The 19,201-nt window shown below is 41.7% G+C and overlaps 1 protein-coding gene across 2 annotated transcripts in view; it reads left to right on the top strand.

Annotated features, from left to right (window-relative positions):
* TMEM143 (transmembrane protein 143) overlaps nucleotides 1–10,267 on the top strand; it is a 49,973-nt gene extending 39,706 nt beyond the window's left edge. For both annotated transcript variants that reach the window (XM_040325678.1, XM_040325677.1), the window contains exons 7-8: nucleotides 1,202–1,391; nucleotides 9,753–10,267. In XM_040325678.1, coding sequence (XP_040181612.1) covers nucleotides 1,202–1,391; nucleotides 9,753–9,919 — 357 coding nt within the window. In that variant the 3' untranslated portion in view covers nucleotides 9,920–10,267. The remainder of the gene's footprint in view (nucleotides 1–1,201; nucleotides 1,392–9,752) is intronic.
* The last annotated feature ends 8,934 nt before the right edge of the window (nucleotides 10,268–19,201 follow it).

The following is a 19,201-nucleotide window of genomic DNA, read 5'->3' as shown; positions in this document are numbered from 1 at the left end:
TGAGCCGCCTGTCGTGTCACCCCAGTGTGAACCGGGTCTTACCGTTTTACTGTGTTTGTTTCTAAAAAATCGAATTTTCTTAATATCTTTTTAATCATTCAACTTTTTCAGTTATATTTTGGGAATACATAACTAGAACTATGCAGATTTTGTAAAAGCTACGTTGGAAAACACAACAAGAAAATACTTTTTTTTTTCTAATATGTTAGGTTAGCCTTCAAGAATGTGGAACTGAAACAGCTTTGAGAAAAAAACTGACTGTGATGCCGCGTACACACGGTAGTTTTAAAAACGTCATTTAAAATGATTGTGTGTGGGCTTGACATCGTTTTTCATCTTCTGAAAAACGACAAAAAAAAAATTCGAACATGCTTCAATTTTTTATGACGTTTTTTAAAATGTTGTTTTTGGTGTTGTAAAAAATTATCGTGTGTGGGCAAAAATGACGTTTTAAACCCACGCATGCCCAGAAGCAAGTTATGAGACGGGAGCGCTCGTTCAGGTAAAACTATCATTCATAATGGAGTAAGCACATTCATCACGCTGTAACAGACAAAAAAACGCGAATCGTGTTTTACTAACACGGCTAAAAGCAGCCCAAAGGCGAATAGAGCTTTCCCTTTAGAGTGCCGTCGTACGTGTTGTATGTCACCGCGCTTTGTTCATCATTTTTCAAAAACGATGGTGTGTGGGCAACGTCATTTTTAATGATGAAGTTGGAAAAACGTTATTTTTGTTGGACATGCTGAAAAATTACATTTTTTTTTCATGCTGAAAAACGACCGTGTGTACGCGGCATGACTTGTCTTGTATGGGAGTTTATATGGAGTAAAAGGTTTGGAGACTCAATTGGTTAACATGCCTGATGCATTTTATCACATAGGAACTAACCTTTTTTCTTGTTTTTTGTGACCATTCCTTTGGATATATTCCAACAAAAGAAATGACAGTGCGAAATCCTCTTTAAAATGGTGAAGTAAATTAATAATTAAATTACTTTATTATTCTAATGAGGATCTTGCGCTGACATTTCTTTGTTGTTTAAGCTCCTTGGATCTTCTCAAATCTTTATCTGGCAAGCTGCAGGACCCTTGCATGTTGGACTGACAGTCCTCACCGTACTGATACCATAGACTGCTGTCTGTTGGGCTGGAATTTGTAGTGCCATTTACTGGTGTGTGTTTTTTTTTATATATTCCAGGTGTTTGCTCAGAGGAGAAGAGCCAATTCACTGGAATTAGCTCATATGTTGTACTACAGGAGCACATCTAACAATGCAGAGCTGTTGGGTTCCTTGACTCTCAGAGCACAAGAAGAACATGCAAAAGAAGTAATCTTAGCCCACAGCTTTCTAAAGCAACTTAACATCCCAAGCCACGGGTATAACACAGGTGTGTCCGAAAAATACAGTTTTGTTTTTTGCTTTTTTTGCTGAACCTGCTGCACAACTTGGCAGTACTGTGTCTTAGTATTTAACACTATTGACTTCTAGCACTGCTTGTTGTGATTCTTAGAAGGGTGCTTTCTGCATTGAGCTGGTATATTTTCCTCCCAACTATCCAAAAACATTTTGATGCTGTCAAGTAAAAATGGTGTTAGATTATGTATGATTATAGTAATGATGTTTAGAGGGTATGAATCTGTGTTCCCTGTAAAGTGCATAAATCAGAATTCTAACTCAACAATTCCCTGCGTATTTCCCACCGAGGATAAGGAGTTTTGGATATGTGCAAAGCTACATTTGTTGGTTACTGATGCCAACAGGTTCAGCTTAAGTGCACACAGGACACAATGGCATTGATTTACTAAAACTAGAGAGTGAAAAACTGGTGCAGCTCTGCATCGAAAGTAACCAATCGGCTTCCAAGCTTTTTTTTTTTTTTTGTCAAAGCTTAAAGGGGTTGTAATGGAAATTTTTTTTTTCCTAAATAGCTTCCTTTTTCTTAGTGCGGTCCTCCTTCACTTATCTCATCCTTCAATTTTGCTTTTAAATGTCCTTATTTCTTCTGAGAAGTCCTCACTTCCTGTTCTTCTGTCTGTAACTCCACACAGTAATGCAAGGCTTTCTCCCTGGTGGCGAGTGTTGTGCTCACCCCCTCCCTTGGACTACAGGAGAGTCAGGACGCTCTCTACATTGCAGATAGAGAAAGGAGCTGTGTGTTAGTGGGCGTCCTGACTCTCCTGTTGTCCATGGGAGGGGGCGAGCACGACACTGCACACCAGGGAGAAAGCCTCCCATTACTGTGTGGAGTTACAGACAGAAGAACAGGAAGTGAGGATTTCTCAGAAGAAATAAGGACATTTCAAAGCAAAATGGAAGGATGAGGTAAGTGAAGGAGGACTGCACTAAGGTAAAGGAAGCTATTTAGGGGGAAAAAATTGTACCTTTACAACCCCTTTAATTGAACAAGCTATAGTTAGGAGCTGGTTGACTACCATGCACAGCTGCACCAGATTTTGCACTCTCCAGTTTTCATAAATAAACCCCCATGTTTCACAAAAGACTCTTTCCAACTGACTTTTAGGGTTTTAAGTATTTGGGATTTTTTTGTTTAGCCTTGAGATCCGTGCAACCTTGCCAGACGGCACCAGCCCCATCATTGATCTTTACTGTGGTAGCAGCATTGCTGAGTCAAAAATGCATTACAGTCTGGTAATTGGACAATAAAGGAACAACAGACCACTGATAAGTCATTACTCTGCTCTCCCTTCTTGATAAAAAATTGTTGTACATCTGTCCTGTCCCAGAGCCTTATTGGCTCCTTCTTATATTTTAAAGTCAAGCTGTGAAGTGGATTACAGAAAGCTAAAATCATGTACAATTTAGGTATGTATTCTAGTTGCATTTAAAGGGTCAACACTAATATTTCAGTTTTGCTAGATACCCAAGTGTTATACCACCTGTGCTGTTTTAGGAGTTAGTTGATTTAATCTCTGCGCTGAAGTACTCAGGTCCTGATGTGGCTATTATGAGGGGTTTCACTCATTGAACTTATTGATATTATATTATAATACAGTAAAACCTTGGATTGCGAGCATAATTCGTTCCGGAAGAATGCTTGTAATCCAAAGCACTTGTATATCAAAGCAAATTTCCCGATAAGAAATAATGGAAACTCAAATGATTTGTTCCACAACTATTTCATATTCATACGTCCTTCGGTTTATAATCCATATAAAAATATAATAGCAATGTGATAGGTTGTGTAACCATAAAATGTCCATCCACAAATGGAAGTCTCCACAAGGGGGTTAGAAGCAAAATTCAGCAGAAGCTACAGAGTATAAAAGAGAAGAGAGACTATAGAAGTGTAGCAATATGGTTACATTTAATGAAGGTACAACATTTAGAAACTCGCATGGTTGACTAAAAGAGGCACATCTAAGTATGCAGAGATCTGGGGTAAAGCTGTCTGCTATTGTGACCGGGAAGATTACCCTGCAGTGGAGCGATCTGAAAGAGAGGCTTGAACCGCTTGTGGAGCGCAGCGTGAAAGGGACGACGTCAATGGCGGTGAGGACAGTCTATGTGGACAGCTTTACCCCAGATGCCTGCGTACTTGGAAATGACTGTTTTAATCATCAACCATGTGAGTTTCTAAATGTTGTACCTTCATTAAATGTAACCATATTGCTACACTTAGAGGCACCTCTCTTCTCCTTTATACTCTGTTGTGACATGACGCTACTCTTATATCAAGACATCGCTTGTATATCAAGTCAAATTTTATTAAAACATTTTGCTTGTCTTGCAAATGCTCTCAAACCAAGTTACTCTCAAACCAAGGTTTTTCTGTAAATGTAACAGAAGATACTGGAATATGCCAATGTTGGTGGGAGCTACCAAAACTCCCAAATAGACGAGAACAGAGTCTGGGAGATTTGAGCATTGGAGTACCTAAAACACTGAAGAAGCCAGGGGCTGATTCAGACCACCAGGCATCATTTTTAATTAAAATATCATTTATTGTTGGGTTTACCCTTTAATACTATCACTGCCTGGCTGGTTTTTCCCAACATATGTTAAAATGTACAAATTTGACTCAAAAGTTTTCAGAGACGCACAAAATGATATATTTTCTGCAGACAGAGAAATTTTAGAATGAAAAGACGGTAGTCTCAGTTTTGTGCGTTGCGATATTTTGCATAATTGTTTACAAGTTACATATTTTTAGCAATAAAAAAAAAATGCACACTTTATTAAGGCACACAAATGCAAGAGAGTCTCCAGATGTTTCACTAAACATAAAAACTAAGACTGGATTGAGTTAATTAAAAATCAAATATAAACAGCTTTATAATTGGAAATGCTTGAAAAACCTTAGTACTCAAAATTGTAAATAAAAGCCACATTTGGAATGTTTACAGCTCACCAGTTTAGAATTAAGTCAAATTATGAACCTAACAATGTACTTCTACTTCTGGCTTAGATAGAAGTGGCGCTAAGGGAGCCTTGAGCCAGCAAGGGGCAGCATTTTGCCAGTCTGTAGAATTGAACAGGAGGCTTTATATCCACTTGGAACACTTTTCCTAAAAAGAGGAAGGCAGATTCATTTAGAACAAGCTCAGGGAAGCCATTGTTTAACTCTTTCACTTTCATGACATATACTATATGTCCTTGACACCGGAAGTGTTGTTTATTCATATTTAAGTGCATTACATTTTTTAACTTGCCTGGACTTCAGCTTTAACATTAAAAAAAAAAAACAACGGACACTTACCTCTCTAGATTGTCACCAGTTTCTCTGTGCCTAGAGGTAACATTAGTTTATTCTTAGAGCCCCATAGAAACCCAGAGAACACCATTATGCAAGTACCAGCTTTAGCCAAGTCAGTTTTGATGGATTTTTCATCAAACCTCCAATTTTTTTTTTTTTACTGAAGTTGATGTTTGCATAATGAAACAGAGAGACTACATGATCTGTCTCAACGTGGTGTGCCACATCCAAAGGAATCATATAAATTGTTTTATATACCCAGGAAAGACACAAGAAAAATAATTATAAAATATTTTTTTTACAAAGTTTATTATAAAAATTGGTGCAATGGCTGATCATGAAATATTGGGTCAGAAGTGGACTGTTTGATCTCACAGCACATAAACCAAATATATTGAATTTCACACCCTAACTTTGTAGATCACTGATGGGTATGCCCATCCATCAAAATTAACCACTCTTACATGGGAAAAAAAACTATAAACGGTAAACATTACTGATCCACTGATTAATCAGCAAGTAGGTAGAGAGTTGATGAAGTAACATTATGTCATATGAGATGAGAATTACATGAAGGATGCCCAGTAGAGAATAGCAGTAGATACTAAGCGCCAACGCATTTCAATTACACATAATCTTCCTCAGGGGGAGATGAGTAAAAATTCATGAATTAAAAAAGTTATATTTTTTAACCACTTGCCGACTAGCCACCGCAGTTATACGGCGGCAGGTCGGCTCGGCTGCGCGAGATCACGTAATATTACATAATCTCGCGAATCAGCCAATAGTGGGCGCCCCCACTCGCCCCTGGTCCCGACGCGTGTGCCCGGCAGGCGTGATCACCGCCGGGCACCCGCGATCGCTCGTTACAGAGCGAGAACCGGGAGCTGTGTGTGTAAACGCACAGCTCCCGGTCCTGTCAGGGGGAGAAATGCCTTATCGTCTGTTCATACAATGTATGAACAGACGATCAGTCATTTCCCCAGGTCAGTCCCCCCACCCCCTTCAGTTAGAACACACCCAGGGAACATACTTAACCCCTTCCTCACCCCCTAGTGTTAACCCCTTCCCTGCCAGTGGCATTTTTATAGTAATCAATGCATTTTTATAGCACTGGTCCCAAAAATGTGTCAAAAGTGTCCGCCATAAGGTCGCAGTACCGATAAAAATCGTTGATCGCCGCCATTACTAGTAAAAAAAAAATATTTATAAAAATGCCATAAAACTATGCCCTATTTTGTAGACGCTATAACTTTTGTGCAAACCAATTAATAAACGCTTATTGTTTTTTGTTTTTTACGAAAAATATGTAGAAGAATACGTATCGGCCTAAACTGAGGAAAAAAATTTTTTTTTTATATATTTTTGGGGATATTTATTATAGCAAAAATTTAAAAATATTTTTTTTTTTTCAAAACCGCAGAGGTGATCAAATACCACCAAAAGAAAGCTCTATTTGTGGGAAAAAAGGACGCCAATTTTGTTTGGGAGCCACGTCGCACGACCGTGCAATTGTCAGTTAAAGTGAGGCAGTGCCGAATTGCTAAAAGTGGCCCGGTCATTGACCAGCAATATTGTCCGGGCTGAAGTGGTTAATGGAAACAAACTGAATTCTATGAATTGCTATATGAGGATGATATGAAGAGAACCACTTGCATACAGTGTCTTGAAAAAAAGTCACGTTACAACAAAAAACTTAAATGTATTTTATTGGAATTTTATGTGATAGACCAACACAAAGTGGCACATAACTGTGAAGTGGAGGGAAGATGAATAATGGGTTTTAATTTTTTTTACAAATATGTGAAAAGTGTGGAGTGCATTTGTATTCAACCATCCCCCCCCCCCCCCCCCCCCCCCGTATCAATATTTTGTAGAACCACCCTTTGCTGCAATTACAGCTGCAAGTCTTTATGGGGATGTCTCTAGCAGCTTTGCACATCTAGAGAGTGACATTCTCCCCCATTCCTCTTTGCAAAATAGCTTAATCTCTATTAGATTGGATGGAGAGCATCTATGAACAGCAATTTTTAATTCTTGCCCCAGATTCTCTGGACTTTGGGCCATTCTAACACCTGAATATGCTTTGATGTAAACCATTCCATTGTAGCTCTGGCTGTATGTTTAGGGTGGTTGTCTTGCTGAAAGGTGAACCCCCACCCCAGTCTCAAGTCTTTTTCAGACTCTAACAGGTTTTGTTCTAGGATTGCCCTGTATTTGGCTCCATCCATCTTCCCATCAACTCAGACCAGCTTCCCTTTCCCTGCTGAACATGATGCTGTCACCACCATGTTTCACGGTGGAGATAGTGTGTTCAGGGTGATGTGCAGTGTTAATTTTACGCCACACATAACGTTTTTGCTTTTAGGCCAACAAGTAACATTTTGATCTTGTCTGACCAGAGCACCTTCTTCCACATGTTTGCTGTGCACGACTAATAGTTGTCCTGTGGACAGATTCTCCCACCTGAGCTGTAGATCTCTGCAGTTCCTCCAGAGTTACCATGGGCCTCTTGGCTGCGATTAACACTCTCTGTGCCCGGCCTGTCAGTTTAAGTGGACAGCCAAGTCTTGGTAGGTTTGCAGTTGTGCCATACTCTTTCTATTTTTGGATGATGGATTGAACAGCGCTCCGTGAGATGTTCAAAGCTTGGGATATTTTTTTATAACCTAACCCTGCATTAAACTTCTTTACAACTTTATCCCTGACCTGTCTGATGTGTTCCTTTGCCTTCATGATGATGTTTGGTAACTAAGGTTTTTGTAACAAGGCTCTGAGGACTTCACAGAACAGCTGTATTTTTACTGAGATTAAATTACACACAGGTGGACTCTATTTACTAGTTAGGTGACTTCTGAAGGCAATTGGTTATACTAGATTTTAGTTAGGGGTATCAGAGTAAAGGGGGTTGTATACAAATGCACGCCACACTTTTCAGATATTTTTTGTAAAAAATGTTGAAAACCATTTATCATTGTCCTTCAACTTCACAATTATGTGCCACTTTGTATTGGTCTATCACATAACCCGCCCCCTTCGAGGCTGACAGCGCGGACCAGGAGCAGCGGAGGTGACAGTAAGCCAGTGTACTCACACTGCAAACTTACCCTGCCTACTTTGTTTTTATTTGTGTAAGAGTCCAATTTTACTGTTATCAATAAAGTCCCTTTACCGAGATTACTACACTATTGTGGCTCTTTCTCTCCCTTTGGGCTCGGGTTGGAGTGATCCCCCCGCTGCCCCCCTTCCCCCATTTCAGCTACTTTTAACACCGAACTGAGCGGTACAGTGGATCAGTCGTTTGGACATCCTTTAGAACTGAGGAGACAACCACTTGATTTATGTGCCTAATTACAACAGCCGGGAGGTGAGCGTTTTGGGAGACAGGTGGAAGAGCACCTACATGGTTCAATAATACAACTTAACCAGGGGAGGATCTGAGATTTGGACTACCAGGAGGACTGAGAACCTCCCATCCATGGGAACTAATACATTAACTTCCTTTTTAAACTGTTTGCACTATTGAACCATTGTCATCACGGATATTTATGGTCTATACACCACGGATTGCACTTTATTATAGAACAGCTGTTTTTAAAACGGTTCACGTTTTAGCACTTTAGTACAGAGTGGTTTTATATGCATTTCCAATTTAGCAGCTGTGCACATTCATAATCTCAGTCACGGTTTGTCACAGGATTGTTTATATGTCACTTTATTTTCTACCTATATCTGATTTTGCACGTTTGCAGTATACTGTTTGCCATTTTGCATGGACAGTATGATACATGGTGTCAACACTATTTAAACGTATGTTTGAACTTTAGCGCTAATCATTTATTTACTTAAAGCGGAGGTTCACCCGTACAATATACTTTTTCCCCCTAGATTAATGCTCGTTTTGTCTAGGGGAATCGGCTAGTTGTTTTAAAATATGAGCTGTACTTACGGTTTACGAGATGCATCTTCTCCGTCGCTTCCGGGTATGGGCTGCGGGACTGGGCGTTCCTATTTTGATTGACAGTCTTCCGAGAGGCTTCCGACGGTCGCATCCATCGCGTCACGATTTTCCGAAAGAAGCCGAACGTCGGTGCGCAGGCGCAGTATAGAGCCGCACCGACGTTCGGCTTCTTTCGGCTACTAGTGACGCGATGGATGCGACCGTCGGAAGCCTCTCGGAAGACTGTCAATCAAGAAGGAACGCCCGCTCCCGAAGACCCATACCCGGAAGCGACGGAGAAGATGCATCTCGAAAACGGTAAGTACAGCTCACATTTTCTAACAACTAGCCGATTCCCCTAGACAAAACGAGCATTAATCTAAGGGGATTGTTTGAAAAAAAAGTTTAATGGGTGAACTCCCGCTTTAAGCACCTAGAGGAGCCTATTGTTCAAATATGAAGGAAAGCATTAGCAAGGATACATTCAAAGTGAATTTTTTATTTTGGGTCCTGGGACATACAAATGCTAGTTTCTACCCTACTCCTAACAGTTCTTCATCCTAATCTCCATGCACTAACCTTGGTTGACCTCTTGTTTTTCCATTCCAAAGGAATGGGGCGCAATATCAGTATGGATAGAGGTCTTGACCTGCGTTCATTTCAGTGTAGCACAAAGCTATGGATGATTTGCTGAGTGCTCATGCATATTCAGACATTGGTAATGTAGACGATGACATCAGAAAATGCTCAGTATGCATCAAGAATATGCACCAAGTGCTAGCGTATAGAGGATCTTATAACTGGCGATACCTAATCCTGATTTCACAATACCCCATTTATTCAATTATTTCATTTTCTTTTGTAAACAAAGATTCAACATTTGTATAATTCAATACGATTTCAGTCTGGATCTTTCAACCGTTAGGTTGGTCTCCTTGACAATACAACACTTTTATAGTCTGCAGCCCATCATACATGATACATCAGTCGGGTGCTGCATAAATTCATGACTATAGATGAGTGCCAAAGTTTGCTGCATTTGAAGTTGTACAGTACAATATTAACAATTCATTTTGTTTTTTTTATTCACCAAGATTCTGAAACAGTTCTACAGATGAAAAAGCAGGTTGAGTCATGGCTGCATGAAAAATCTGGACTGGAGATAACATTCTCTGCAGATAGAGCACTTGAGAACTTGAAGAATATGAGTAGCAAAGAAGAGAAAAGTTCTGAAGAACAGACCGTACATTTGCACAACTGAAGATAGAAGGATGCCTTCTATGGACTAACATTTGTTTTTGTTATGCAAAGCAGATTGCACTCCATGTCTCTGGGTTATTGTGCTTGTTGTTCTGTATGTGTATAATGACAGAGACAAGTTACTACTGTGTTCATTGGCTTGTCTTGAGAATATTGATTGTATATATGAATATGCTGCTGCGTTTTCAGAGGCTGACATTATCATTGTATTTCTGCTTGATGTATTTATTATTTGGTGGCAAAGCTTTCACTACAAGCAAATATATACCATATTTGCTGGCGTATAAGGCGACCAGGCGTATAAGACGACCCCCTAATTTTACAGTTTAATTTTTTTTTTTTTTGCCTGTACTCACTGTAAAGGACAAACCCCCATGCCGATGCTTCATATTTCTTTCTTCTGGAGCCATATTCTTCTTCCGTCTTGCTGGAGTTGGAGCCAATCACTGCGAGCGATGTATTCTATTAATGAATACAAAGCCTGCTTGGATTGGCAGAGGCTGTAACATCATCAGCCCACGCCTCTCTGACTCTCAAAGCCAATCCGAGCAGGCTACTGTATGTAGGCACTCGGATTGGCAGAGGTTGTTACTCCAATCCGAGCAGGCTCTGTATTCATTTGAATACATCGCTCACCGGGATTGGCTAAGCGATATATACTGTATGTATAGATTCAGTATTACCGCACATCCAGCAGGCATCCGAGCAGCTGACCCGGCGTAAAAGACGACGCCTGCTTTTTGGCCAGTTTTTTTAAGTGTAAAAGGTAGTCTTATGCGCCTTTTAAATACAGTAATTTTTTCACTGCAGTGTTAAAAGAACACTGAAAGCCCCAAAGTGCCTGGGAAAACCTGTGTGCGTTCGGATGCCTCCTGCCCTGGAATGTGAAAGTTGGAGAATTAGCTTTTAACTTTTTAAAAATTAAAACATGCAAGCTGTCAACTGCATCAGAATTTATGATCTTCAGTTATTTTCAACACCACAACTCCATTGACTGAGATATTTGCACATAATGCTTTAATACCAATAAATGTAATAATATGGAATAAGACATTCTTGTTAATTGACGTATTTAACCAAACTAAATAAGCAAAAGAAAAGACGGGAATGGACAGGTATGAGCTGTGTGTTCACATGGCCCTCCCCTTCAAAGACCTCTTGGGCTTATTGTCAAAGAAAAAGCTATTGTATGTTTGTCAAAGTTTAGACCCCAGCAATGAATCGGGTGTAACCCCCTACACACGTATGTTGAATTCAGTGGATTTGCCATTTTGCTGGGCATAATAATCACAAGTTAAATTGTATCCAAACGCAACAAAACTGTAATATATTTCAGTTTACCAAACCTTAGATGTGGTGGCTGAACTCGTTTTCAGGCTTTTTTTTTCACCTAATAAGCCTGCAAGTAACACCCTTTCAGTTCTAGGGTTACTCTACTCACTTGCTGTATTGGGGTTGATTTACTAAAGGCAAATTGACTGTGAACTTTGCAAGGGCCTTTGCTCTAGAGCAGTGTTTCTCAACCGGGGTTCCGCAGAACCCTAGGGTTCCGCAAAAAGTCCCCAGGGGTTCCGCCGCAATCTACCCATCAATCAGACAGCTGACGGGTAGATCGAGTCTCGGCCAGCATGCAGAGTAGCGCTGTAATAAGAGCTCTCTCTTGGCACGATCCTTCCAGCCTGCCCCTCCTTTCTCCCGTCCACCCCAGGTGATGTCATATTGGAGCGCCTGGGGTGGACGGGTGGAAAGGAGGGGCCGGCCGGAAGTATCGTGCTATGAGAGCTGCTTCCCGCGCTACTCTGCATTTAAAAAAACTCCTGTACCCTGATGTGTGCTGGATTCCCTGTGTGTCATGTGCCCTGATGTGTGCTGGATTCCCTGTGTCATGTGTCCTGATGTGTGCTGGATTCCCTATGTGACATGTGCCCTGATGTGTGCTGGATTCCCTATGTGACATGTGCCCTGATGTGTGCTGTATTCCCTGTGTGACATGTGCCCTGATATGTGCTGGATTTTCCTATGTGACGTGTGCCCTGATGTGTGCTGTATTCCCTGTGTGACATGTGCCCTGATATGTGCTGGATTTCCTGTGTGACATGTGCCCTGATGTGTGCTGTATTCCCTGTGTGACATGTGCCCTGATATGTGCTGGATTTTCCTATGTGACGTGTGCCCTGATGTGTGCTGTATTCCCTGTGTGACATGTGCCCTGATATGTGCTGGATTTCCTGTGTGACATGTGCCCTGATGTGTGCTGGATTCCCTGTGTGACATGTGCCCTGATGTGTGCTGGATTCCCTATGTGACACGTGCCCTGATGTGTGCTGGATTCCCCGTGTGTCATGTGTGCTGTATTCCCTATGTGACATGTGCCCTGATGTGTGCTGGATTCCCTATGTGACATGTACCCTGATGTGTGCTGGATTCCCTGTGTGTCATGTGTGCTGTATTCCCTGTGTGACATGTGCCCTGATATGTGCTGGATTTTCTGTGTGACATGTGCCCTGATGTGTGCTGGATTCCCCGTGTGACATGTGCCCTGATGTGTGCTGGATTCCCCGTGTGACATGTGCCCTGATGTGTGCTGGATTCCCTGTGTGTCATGTGCCCTGATGTGTGCTGGATTCCCTATGTGACATGTGCCCTGATGTGTGCTGTATTCCCTGTGTGACATGTGCCCTGATGTGTGCTGGATTCCCTGTGTGACATGTGCCCTGATATGTGCTGGATTCCCCGTGTGACATGTGCCCTGGTGTGTGCTGTATTCCCTATGTGACATGTGCCCTGATATGTGCTGGATTCCCTGTGTGACATGTGCCCTGATATGTGCTGGATTCCCCGTGTGACATGTGCCCTGGTGTGTGCTGTATTCCCTATGTGACATGTGCCCTGATATGTGCTGGATTCCCTGTGTGACATGTGCCCTGGTGTGTGCTGTATTCCCCGTGTGACATGTGCCCTGATGTGTGCTGGATTCCCTGTGTGACATGTGCCCTGACGTGTGCTGGATTCCCCGTGTGACATGTACCCTGATGTGTGCTGGATCCCCTGTGTGACATGTACCCTGATGTGTGCTGGATTCCCTGTGTGACATGTGCCCTGGTGTGTGCTGTATTCCCTGTGTGACATGTGCCCTGATGTGTGCTGGATTCCCTGTGTGACATGTGCCCTGACGTGTGCTGGATTCCCCGTGTGACATGTACCCTGATGTGTGCTGGATTCCCTGTGTGACATGTGCCCTGATATGTGCTGGATTCCCCGTGTGACATGTGCCCTGGTGTGTGCTGTATTCCCTATGTGACATGTGCCCTGATATGTGCTGGATTCCCTGTGTGACATGTGCCCTGATATGTGCTGGATTCCCCGTGTGACATGTGCCCTGGTGTGTGCTGTATTCCCCGTGTGACATGTGCCCTGATGTGTGCTGGATTCCCTGTGTGACATGTGCCCTGACGTGTGCTGGATTCCCCGTGTGACATGTACCCTGATGTGTGCTGGATACCCTATGTGACATGTGCCCTGATGTGTGCTGGATTCCCTGTGTGACATGTACCCTGATGTGTGCTGGATACCCTATGTGACATGTGCCCTGATGTGTGCTGGGTTCCCTATGTGACATGTACCCTGATGTGTGCTGGGTTCCCTATGTGACATGTACCCTGATGTGTGCTGGATTCCCTGTGTGACATGTGCCCTGATATGTGCTGGATTCCCCGTGTGACGTGCCCTGATGTGTACAGGATGCCCTATGTTACATGAACCCTGACGTGTGCTGGATTCCCTATGTGACATGTGCCCTGATGTGTGCTGGATTCCCTGTGTTACATGAACGCTGACGTGTGCTGGATTACCTGTGTGACATGTAGCCTGACGTGTGCTCCATTCCCTGCTGTGTGACCTGTAATTGGCTATGTAACCTGTACCATGTTGAGTGACCTGTACCATACCCGGTTGTGTGCCCTGTACTGTGGTGTGTGTGTTTCAGAAGAAAAAACACACACATTTCACATAAAATAGGTAAGTCCTAATATTTCTATTATTTAATGCTATTTCTTAAAATAATTGTTTGTTCTATCACAGCTCGCTATTCACATCAATGTTCCATGAGCTGTAGATCTGAACGCTATTTTCGGGGTTCCCTGAAATCTCAAACCTTTTGCCAGGGGTTCCTCGATGGTAAAAAGGTTGGGAAACACTGCTCTAGGGCTTAGTAAATGAGGTTAAATTTCACTTTGCAAAGAATACACAATCACATGCAAAGGAAATAAAATAAAAATACCTGCATTTTTGCTTGCACAGGATTGGATAATAAAAGTCAGCAGAGCTTCTCCTCATTTTCTAGGCTCTTGAGCAAATGCCCTTGTAAAAGTGCACAGTCTATTTGCCTTTAGTAAATCAACGCCATTATGTCTATTTAGAAACAGTATTTTAACTCTATTACAGAAAATTAGGGGGGAGGTCACAGGGAAAGTTGGTGAGAGGGAATTTCTCCAGTGAGAATAGACCAATAACAATCCGAGACCAATTACCTTCCTTAGCCAAAACAAAAAAAAATTGCCTGAAGTTGGGCTTGACAGTGTTTTCAGCCTTTTCAACTATAACTGTCCAATAAAAGAAAAAAATCAGAAGTCTGCATTAGAGCAGCTGGCAGTCTCTAGTTAGGATGCATTCATACAACTTTAAGCCTAATGCCGCATACACACCATCACTTTATGTGATGAAAAAAAACAACATTTTCTGTAAAGTAAAAAACAACGTTTTTAAACTTCAATTTTCAAAGACGAAGTTGCCTACACACCATCGTTTTTCTCACAATGTTCTAGCAAAGCGAGGTTATGTTCACCACGTTTTTCCATTGAAGCTCGCTTCATAACTAGCTTCTGGGCATGCGCGGGTGTAAAAACATCGTTTTAAACGACGTCTTTTGCTACACACGGTCAATTTCTGTGAAGTAAAAAACAACGTTTTGAAAAACGACACATAAAATTGAAGCATGCTTCAATTTTTTTTTTGCCGTTTTTCAGAAGACATAAAACGACATTTTCCCCCACAGACGGTCATTTAAAGTGACGTTTTTAAAAACGTCGTTTTTTTTTCATCACATAAAGTGATGGTGTGTACGCGGCATAAGAATGAAATATGTTCTTTCTTGTGCATCCCTAATGTGTCCTTGATGTGAACCTCTGAATGTCAAAATACAGTAAAACCTTTCATACAATGACATTTAAAAAAAAAAGGTAAGCAACAGATATAAGTATGTGGACAAACAAAAAAGGACTGCTCTAATGATCCTATCACTAACATCTGCCAACATGGCATTGAATCACTGACATCAGCCAACAAGGCATTGAATGAACTGGTGCAGATCATATAAAACAGCTTGTCAGGCTACAATATGCTACAGAAAAAAATGGCAACTGATTGCACACAGGATGCTGACCTTACTTTGACCAAAACTAAACCAGGTGGTCCTGCGTGCAATTAGTTGGCATTTTTCTGTAATGGATATACATAATAATCTACAGAACAGACACTATTAGCAGTCTGCAATGTATTGGTAATATGAGGCTGTTTATTAACAAGGAAGCTGGATTTTTTATTCTGCTCGTCATTTCCAAGGACAAAAATCTGATATGTTCCTAACTCACTCCTAACTCAAAATGTTTTTAGCCATTCTCAAAAAAACGCTACTAAAATATTGAAAAAAGTAGTTTTATAAAGTCTTGTGGTATTTTAGTAGTGAAAACATGCTGTAATTCAAAGCCTGTTAAGCGGTGTTAAGACGTAGACGGCTGCCCGGGTCCTTAACGACCACTAAACAACATGGTTGTTAAGGAGTGGGCGGCCACTGCATCTTTAATCGATGAATCATTAGGTGAATCTAAAAAAAAGACCTGCCGGCAATAAAAAAAATAACGGCATGGGGTCCCCCCCAATGCCCATTAGGCTCTTTAAAAAAAAATGGCGTGGGGTCCACCCCAAAATTCACGCCAGACCCTTATCCGAGCATGCAGCCTGGCAGGTCAAGAAAGGGAGGGGATGAGCGAGCGCCTCTCCTAAACTATACCAGGCTGCATGTCCTCAACATGGGGGGGTGCTTTGGGGGCAGGGGGAGCTTAAGCCACCCCAATCTCATTCCCATGTTGACTTTTATAAAATTTTTGGAGTGGGGCTCCCTCTAAAATTCATACCAGAACAAAGGGCCTGGTATGCATTAGGGGAGACCGTTTTTTTCCGGATTTAAATCGTTTTTTGCTATTGCCGGCAATTCTTTATTTTTTTTTTTTTTTTTTATCCAGCAGGGAAGCCCGTTGACAGCTGATGACTCATCATTTGTTAAGAACACGTCGGCCGCCCGCTCCTTAACAACCATGATGTTTACTGATTGTTAAGGAGTGGGCGCTCCTTAAAAACTGATACACATTACACAAATGCCGCATGCATGTACCGCTACTATTTCCACGTGTTATTATTTCTTTCCTTCCGTGAATGTATTTTGACGTTTGTTCATGCGGTATTCAGGATCGCATGAGATATTTAGGCAAAAATGTGTCCTGACACCTAAATATCTCATGTGAGTTCATTCTGTGAGATGAGCCCATCGTCTTATATGAATACTACCATGGCTTTTAAAGTGGTAGTTCAGCCAAAACCTAATCTATCAAAAAATTACAATATACAAATAGTATATAAATCACCGCGCTACTAGTAAACATATAAATAGCTGCCAACACTACAGAATTAGATCAAACTCTGAAGAAACAAGCGAAAACAAGAAAAAAATGTAGCGCTAATAATACGTGCAAAATAATAAAAAAGTGAATCCTCACATAAGAAGGATAAACGGTAAGTGCACAAAAAGTCAATGTGTAAATTGAAAAATTGTAATGATAAAGTTCAATAACAAAAGTTCAGTAGTCATATTCCAACAGAAGGTGACTCAGTGCTGGGAAGAAGACATAGTGAATATTGAGTAGGTAATCCACCACCAAAATGAATCAGAGGCTTACCAGACGTAGTGGACCTAGATAGGTGTATACCTAATAGGTCACAAGAGCTTAATGGTAGCGATGTCCTGGCTTCATAAGGCTTGAGCGATAAGAGAAGATGATTCCAATATTATTGCAGCATACCAATAACCACAGGAACACGGACCAATAATGAACAAACTCCAGCACAGATGAACAGATAGGCTCACCAACAAAACATCCGGGGGTTCAGAACATAGTGGTTCAAGAAAAAAGGGAAATGGACATAGTGTGATACTGTATAAAATCCTTTACTGATGATAAAAAAAGTAATAATATCACACTCACATATCACATGAAGATACAGGCATGTAAGAAGTAAACAGTGGGGTCAGCGGGTCCCGACGCGTTTCGATCCAACGATCGTCATCTGGGGTAATCTATCAAACCCTGTAAAGAAAAATTAGCTATATTTACCTTTTCTGAAGCCGATCCGCTCCAGTTTCCAGTGACGACTGCTGTGTACAGAGAGAGAGCCAACAATGGCTGGGGAATGCTTGGGAAGTGATTTCCCCCCTAGAGTTACTATAGGGTTTCCAAACATGTGGATTTACCCACATCCAATTTGCATGTCAGTAGACTGTGACCAGATCACACAGCACTGCGGAGCGAATTGCACAGAAGTCTCCTGTGGGCCTTCTGGTCTGTTTCAGGTCTGAATTTAGCCCAAAATTCGGACAAAAATTGCACCTGAAACAGTGAACAGGGACACACCAGATGCCTGCTGTGAGCCTCTCCACACAGCAGTGTGAACCCAGCACAAGTTCTAGTTGCCGCTTTTCAAATTTTGTAGCTAATTTGCGTGGCAAGTCTCTAGCAAGAGCAAAGTTGCAGTGGTGAGTCTACAGCAAGAGCTCTGCAAGTCACAGTGACCCTTGTGGTAGGATGACTATTACACACCATAGCTGAACCAAAGCTTGCAGAATGTTTGCAAAAAAAATTGATCTGGAGTAGAGGTGCACCGAAATGGAAATTTCAGAACCGAAATAAAAAAAGTCAGGCCGAAACCGAAAATGACTTTTCTTTTTTGTTTTTATAATTGTATGTTAAAACATACACTCACTGTGCCCCCAATTGCCGCCTCACTGTGCCCCCAATTGCCGCCTCACTGTGCCCCCAATTGCCGCCTCTTGTTTCTTTTTTTTCTTTTTTATTACTTTATCACTTTTTTTTTGTAAGCTTGTTGTTTTCCTTTTTTTTTTTTTTTGTATAATTTTCTTATTTTTTTATATTTTCCTTTCATTTTTAATTACTTATTTTATTAATTTAATTATTATTTCTTATTTTTCGTTTACACAATTGGAGGTGACAGGTTCTCTTCATTAACCCTGTCACCTCAGGAGTGGATTGGTATTCAGGGACAGAAGCCAGACTAGGCAGCCGGGGGGAGGAGGAGGAGGGGGGACAGAGTCCCGAAGATATAGCCAGCCGGAGGGGGGGTGGAGACAGAGTCCTGAAGATATAGCCAGCCGGAGGGAGGAGAGGGGGGGGCAGAGTCCTGAAGATATAGCCAGCCAGAGGGAGGTATGTGGGGGGGGGGGGGAGGACGGAAGACTGCTAGAAAGAAAAGCAACTCACCGCCGCCCGTATGCTGAAACTGTCTCCACGCTGCTAGCACACAGCCCCGCCTCCTCCTAACCCCACGCTGTGATAGATAGAGCACATCTCAGCATTAGAACGGCATTCTGTTTATCACAGCGTGGTTAGGAGCAGGCGGGGCTGTGTGCGAGTAGAGCGGAGACAGTTTCAGTGTGTGTTTTACCGCTCTGCAGCCACTAGTCCTATCGGCAATTTTAAAGCTGTTTCGGCATGTCCCCAAAACAGCTGTTTTCGGCCGATATGTTTCGGCCACCAATATATCGGTGCATCCCTAATCTGGAGTCATGCAATGCGGACTTGTTGCAATTGTGCAACAAACTTGTGAAGCCTGGCATTTTCAAAATTGCAGCTCAATTGCTTGCTATTTGGGAAGTTATGAAGAAATTAGATTTTATTGGGTATGTTTTTATAACCGAAAGTAGAAAATATTGTTTTTTCTTAAATAACATCTTCAGTCTTTTTTTGTTTGTATAGCAACAAATAAAAAAAAACAGCCGTGACCATGCCACCAAAAGAAAGCTCTCTTTGTGTGAAAAAAGTTTTACGAATTTCATTTTTACACAGTGTTGCATGACTGCGCATTTACCTGTTAAAGTAGCGCAGTGCCGAATAGACATGTGCACCGACGAAAAATTTGTTTTTTTTTTTTTTTTTCG

The sequence above is a fragment of the Rana temporaria genome, chromosome 10, assembly GCF_905171775.1.
Source record: "Rana temporaria chromosome 10, aRanTem1.1, whole genome shotgun sequence".
In the NCBI taxonomy this organism is placed as follows: Eukaryota; Metazoa; Chordata; class Amphibia; order Anura; family Ranidae; genus Rana; species Rana temporaria.
Note: the sequence above shows the minus strand (reverse complement) of the source record. Positions and strands in the feature narration are given on the sequence as shown.